At 39.1% G+C, this 6,847-nt stretch overlaps 1 protein-coding gene across 1 annotated transcript in view; it reads right to left on the minus strand.

Moving 5' to 3' along the window:
- The window catches only part of LOC106873739 (uncharacterized), a 139,567-nt gene that overhangs the window by 35,426 nt on the left and 97,294 nt on the right, over nt 1–6,847 (minus strand). Inside the window, exon 19 of the mRNA XM_052973463.1 lies at nt 2,389–2,640. Within this exon, the coding sequence (XP_052829423.1) occupies nt 2,389–2,640 (252 nt within the window). The remainder of the gene's footprint in view (nt 1–2,388; nt 2,641–6,847) is intronic.

The following is a 6,847-nucleotide window of genomic DNA, read 5'->3' on the forward strand; positions in this document are numbered from 1 at the left end:
GTGTGTGTGTGTGTGTGTGTGTGTGTGTGTGTGTGTGTGTATGAAAGATGGAGAGAGAAATGGATAGATAAGTAGATAGGTCGAGATTTTAAAAAGGAGTGTGTATGTGTATGCTTCTGTGTGTATGTGTGAGCGTTTGATTTACACATTTCGTTCCTTCGTCTCCACACCCACCAACAAATATTACTGTTATGATGACCTTAACATTTAAATTTAAATTTAGTGACAATTACTTCATACTTTCCTAAGCAAATCTCTCAGACATTCTCCTCGTCCATCTCTACACACAGACATTCGTTGAGCACAAATTCCAAGGGAGAAACGTCTTATTGACGGCCAATGAAGGCAGCAGAAGAAGAAGGTGAAGAAGACGACGAAGAGAAAAAAGAATTTTTGATCTAATTAATAAATTCTTCACTCATACACGCGCCTGGGAATGTGTGATGCGTGTATGTGTGTATATGTGTGTATGTATGTATGTGTGTGTGTGTGCATTGTGTGCATATCTGATAAGTGCCATGCGCGAAACTCTCAGCTCTTGGGCTACTTTTGTAATTTTCTGCTGATTAAAAATAACATGGACACACACACACATACATACATATGCATGGATATACATATATATAACATTGTATCTCACACACACACACACACACACACACACACACACACAGCATATGTAATTTGTCGTCTTTTCTCCTTGAAACTGCTGCTGATAACTACAAAAATGAAAACTTTAAATATTTTCTTTTGGAAGGACTTTTCGGGAATTTGACGAATTTTATAACAAAAGAATCTTGTATTTTTATATATACTCTTTGTCTTTTAATTCCGTTTCTTTTTGTTGAATTTCTTTTTTTTTCGAAAATTGTCTTTTATCATTTCTTTATAGAAAGAACAAAAAATAATTTAAACAACTTTTTTCTGCATGTTGTTTATTTTATATTTGTTAGTGTTTCAGTGTGTATTTTTTTGTTTGTTTTTTACTTTTCTTTTAAAAATATCTCTTCTCTGGTCCGCTTTGCGATTCACCTTTAAATGCATACCCATAAAACACACACACACACACATACACACACACACACACACACACACACATTATATATGTGTTTTATGCAGACAAATATGGACGGCAATGAACAAATCCTTAGGAAAACAAGGGGCATTACTATGATGTAACCAACTGATCTAACAAAGGAACTCTTCAGTGTGTTCTGCTTGCTTAGTTGAGTAAGGCTATTTGTTGTGCAAATCAACTTTATAAGACGTAAATTGCTAATGCTGTTGTTGATGTTGTTATTGCATTTCGTCGCTGTTGGTTTTCCTGTCTGGGGGATAAGAAATCTTCAAAGAATCTCTCTCCTTTCGCCGCTCCTACTTCGTACGTTTGTATATACATGCGTCCCGGCACGTGAGAATGCATGTATGTATATTCGTATTCATGTGTACATGTATATATGTATATATATTATTTCTATAACATACGATATATATATATATATATATATATACATACACGTATAAATATATATAGATATATGTGTCTATCTATCTATCTGTGTGTGTGTGTGTGTGTACACACACACACACACACACACACACACACACACACACACACACACACACACAATGCATACATCGATAAATATATTCCATGATCTATAATATCCTTGTTGGTTGAGTGGAAAGTCGTTATTGCCATGAGCTCCATTCTGCCCAGGCTTAGGACATGCAAAGCGGAAATTTGCCGCGATTTCTCCATACCTAGAATTTGCCGATGGTTCGTGCCTCATACACTGCTTTTAGTAGTTTTAGGTTTAAATCCAGTTTCATCAATGCTTCGGCCGGTTCCTTTCCCTTCACCACTGATTTGAGAAGCGATGTTAGGTCTGCTTCTCTTAGGAACTTTAATTTCTTCAGTTTTACACCTCCGTGAATATCCTCGTTGAATGAGTTCACAGCTGGTTGCATTGTTCTACTCGCCTGCAATCACTTCGACACTTGACGTGTGGTACACCTGTGCACCAGTCCAGGTAACGTCGATTTGATGGGGCGGGGTGAGCTGATGTACAGCACAACACACATTTGATCACTATAAACAAATCATTTGTACAGGTTGCTCGGCAAAAGCTGATCACGCATACGTTGTCTTCGACGGGAGATGTGTGTGTGTGTGTGTGTGTGTGTGTGTGTGTGTTTATGTGAAAACATTAATTAACAATTCAATAAATATACTAAAATATAAACAAGATTGAACTTACGAAAAGAATAAACCCTCAACTCCGCTTGGTAACAATGCTCTGGCATTGTCTGGTGCCTGAGACCACACACACACACACACACACGCTTCCAATGAAGCATAGCCAACAAGTTTTAGATGTGACTTACGTAGTTGTCTGCGTCTTCATTAATATTCGTCTTCTTGGTCGACATAATGGTGGATGGTTTGAAGGTTTCGAAGGCAATTTCTTCCAATTTGCGTCGCGCAATTTCTTCACTTTTATTCCAGTTTCTTAACAAGCGACGGAAGCGACGTCTAGCGAGAAATCCGCGAACGGCGGCTTGTAGCATGACGACACCGCGCTCTAACTCCATTTTCCTCATGTTCAGTTGGTCCAAATGATGATATTTTAGAAAAATCTGGAAAAGGGAGGAATTATATATATATATGTATATATAAATATATGCATGTATATATGTATGTATGTATACACACACACACACACACACACACACACACACACACACACACACACACACATATATGTTCAAGCCACCATTGTCAAACTCCTGATAAAAAGCGTCATTACCAACATCAACAAATGCAAGACTAACACAAACACACACATTATACATACATACATACATACAAAGAAGGTAAAAAGAGAGAAAATAGAAATAGGCAATGCGGGCAAGTTTAATAAAACCCTTATATTTCAGCTGCAAGGGTTCATCTTCAAAAGAAAAGAACAACCTAAGAAAAGTCCCGTTATGTCGGTTCTCGTTCAAATTGCCTCGCGTTTATGTAACGGCTGCAGTCGCTCCCCAAACGTAAGTGTAATGGTCGTTCCACACATTGATGTAAACAAGCACCCACTTATATCGGCTACTCAGCGTCTGTGGTGTGAAGGCGTTGTATTGGCAGCAGCATCAGTAGTGGTGGTCACCCTTAAGTGTTGCCGGCTGTCCGAGTGTTGGTTTGAACATATCTCAGCTGCTGTTGTAGACCGTTCACCACCTGTTGGATGCTGTCATAGGTGCCGCCGGCTCAACTCCGATCGACTGTTAATTTTCGGGTTGAAGCGGTGGATCAGCAGAGTCTCTTCTTACTTTCCTCGGTACGACAATGTTTCAAGCGAACTACAAAGCTCTTATACATACATACATACACACACAAACACGCACACATATATGGGTGTGGGGGATGGCGGTGTGTAGGTGTGTGTGTGAATTACACACACACACATAATAAACTAACAGTGATTTTTAAAAAAATATTATCCCATGGCCATAAAATGTGAACAGCAAGTCGGGTATAGGTGGATGGACTAAAAAGGTAAGAGGGTTCCTTCAGACCCAAGGCAGTGACCGAACCATTCTTGGAGGCCACGTAACAGTATTAAATCGACCGTTGAATTAATTCTACATTCAAAAGGAGAGAACAAAAAGAAAAGGAAAAGGAGTAAGACAATCCGCACCCTGCAATGGACTTTTAAGTTGTTTTGGGGTCTAAAAAATTCTCTCACACGACTCTGTTCACTCAGAGGTGAAGGTGCAGGAAACTTTCTCAAAGAGTCACTTGGTAGGGTTAACTGAAACTCGAATCACGAGATGGCAAGTGGACTTCTTCACAACACAACTATGGCTGTGTCTTGTTTGTTGATATAAGATACAACCTGTATGGGACTTCCTTTCGTAAGAGTTCTCAGAATAAGTAAAACAAAATGATTTAACAATAACGAAGTCAATCGGGCCTTTCCTTCATTGAAGTGGTCTATCTACACAAATATATACTTATTGATTCAGGAAGAGAAAAGGTTAATCAAGTATTTAAGGAAGGGTGGAATGGAAGGCGGACAAAAAAAATCCCCAAAGAATGCTGGCAATTGTATTCTTTTTTGAGTTTGTTTTACGAAATAAAACGGAATAAAATAACATAAATATACATATATTATCGTTTATAAAAGCATACATCACGTGTTCAAGCTCACGTTTGAAGTTATTGCAATGTGTGCATGTGGGGGGGGGGGTCAATCAATTATTATTATTATTATTATTATTATTAACATTATTCCGCCGAGGTCGATTTGCCTTTCATCCTTTCGGGGTCGATTAAGTAAGTACCAGTTACACACTGGATCGATGTAATCGACTTAATCCCCTCCCCCACGCTACTCTTGTGACAAAAAATTTCAAATCATTATTATTATTAAGTCGGCGAGTTGGCAGACTAAATACTTAGCGATATTTCGCCCGTCGCTATGTTCTGAGTTCAAATTCCACCGAGGTCGACTTTACCTTTCATCCTTTTAGGGTCGATAAATTAAGTACCAGTTGAGTACTGGAGCCGATATAATCGACTTAAACCCCAGATTTCAGTGTTCTTAGGGCAGCTAGGATCGTTCTAAGGTTACTTGTAGCCTGATGTTAGAGTTTTTTTTCTAACTGTCTAATCTGTTGCGAGTATATGAAAATAATAATAATAATCCATTCTATTATAGGCACAAGGTCTGAATTTTTTTTTTTTGGTGGGGGGGGGGGGGATTAAAGGCAAAGTCAACCTCGGCGGATTTTGAACTCAGAACGGAGCGACAAGCGAGTTACCGTTAAGCATTTTGTCCGGCGCGCTAACGATTCTGCCAGCTCGCCGCCTTAATAGTAATAATAATAATTATTATTATTATTATAACAATAATTTTACTGTTATACACGATTCTTGCCTACTACTAGTCTTGGCAGCTGTTTTTTGTAACTAGTAGCTGACCGGAAGCATTTCACTCGTGTGAACTGACGAGTGGTGGTTCTTTAAATAATTCTGTAGAACACAAAGCGAAAAGCTTTGGTGAAACTGGTTGCCAAGAGGTTGACTAAAACACTAAAATTTGACCAATTGTCAATAACTCCTTCTATAAAACCTTTCGCTTCATGAGATCCGTCTTTGATAGGATTAGCGCCAGGCCTGGGTTCGGTGAAGCTCTGATCAATTTAGATCAATCAAGGTCGATCATTTTTGCTAGGTTGTTGGTCCTAATCATAACCTCTTTAGATCCCGTCTTCCCCCCACCCCCATCGTTACAATGCGCAACAATGTTTTTTTGGTGGTCAAATTACGCGGCCAGTTCTCGGAACGGTTCCTCAAAGTGCTCTCATCTCACCAACTTTCTTGTCATTTTCGTTTCTTTTGTGTTTTGGTGCTGAAACCATTCCCATGAAGACTGGAAACATTGAGAAGCAACCGTTCGAACGTGGAAACAAGAGAGTCGTGTCTACATACCCGACACTCTTATAGTGTCGGTCACACTGGAAAGCAAAGTGGGGCGAACAGTTCTGGACACACTTCAGGAGAATTGAAGCCGTTTTTTGAAGATTAGGGAAAATAAAAGGAAAAAAGAAAAATGACCACAGGATGTTGCTTCAGCATTTTCACCTTTGACCGATATTCAGATTTACTGTTTCCGGCTGTAGAATTAGAAACCTCGGTATTGTGGTTTGGAGCTATCTATAACGGATTACTTGTGCAACTATGTATCGCTAACAACAAGAGCAGCAACAACAACGCCATGATAACCATCGTAGTCGTCATTATCATCGTCATCATTAAGCTAAACAAAAACAACAACAACAACAACAGCTCTAGTTAATACAAACAAGCTCCTGTCTGAAGACTTTCTAATACAAATAACGGGACATTTTTTTTCTCTTGAATTTCAATACTTTTTATTGAAATTTTATTCTAACACATACATGTACACACACACAAATGCACACATACACAAGCATACGTAGTCACACACACACACACACACACACAATCCATATGAATAAAATGAAAACCAGTTTATTACCCCCCCCCCACCTCCTCTCTTCTCTCCTTAGTTCTTTCTGTCTTTATCTCCTCTGCTCGCTCTTTGTGTCATTACTCTATCGCCGCTTCTCTTTATGCTCGCCTTTCTCTCTCCCTCCCTCCCTCTCTCTCTCTCTGTTACTTTCTTTTAAATTCACCAAAGAAATGTAGAACCAGACGGGAACTGGCCAACAAGAGCTGATAATCAAAGAAAGTATTTGACGATCAGCAGGGTGAATGGTCTGCTACTGCAAATGGTAGACAAATGTGGCACGGAGTACATTCGCTCGCTATTCATCATAGTCTTATAACCTCCTCCTCCTCCTTTTCTTCACTCCCCTCTTCTTCTCTCACTCTCTCTTGCTCTTCGCGTACTTTCGTCAATCGATCACATGACAGCCCATAGTTCACACAGCAACACATACGTGCATAGACATACGCACACAAAAATATAATAGCTACAAATACATGTGTGTGTGTGTGTGTGTGTGTGTGTTTGTGTGGATGTAGGTAGCGGGGAGAGGCTTAGATTCGACTTATTACAAACGATTTACCAAACTAACGTAACTGACTGACTTCATCAGCAGAACGGTTGGTGGTGTGTTGTGTGTGTGTGTGATGGGGGATACCTGCAATACCACAAGTCTGGTGAAATCGCCTGAACCCAGTGCTATTACCTAAGTCTCACCCATTGACAAATAACACCACATATAATATATGATATATCTATATCTATATATATATATATATATATACATATATATATATATATATATATATATA

Source organism: Octopus bimaculoides, chromosome 15 (genome assembly GCF_001194135.2).
Source record: "Octopus bimaculoides isolate UCB-OBI-ISO-001 chromosome 15, ASM119413v2, whole genome shotgun sequence".
NCBI lineage: Eukaryota > Metazoa > Mollusca > Cephalopoda > Octopoda > Octopodidae > Octopus > Octopus bimaculoides.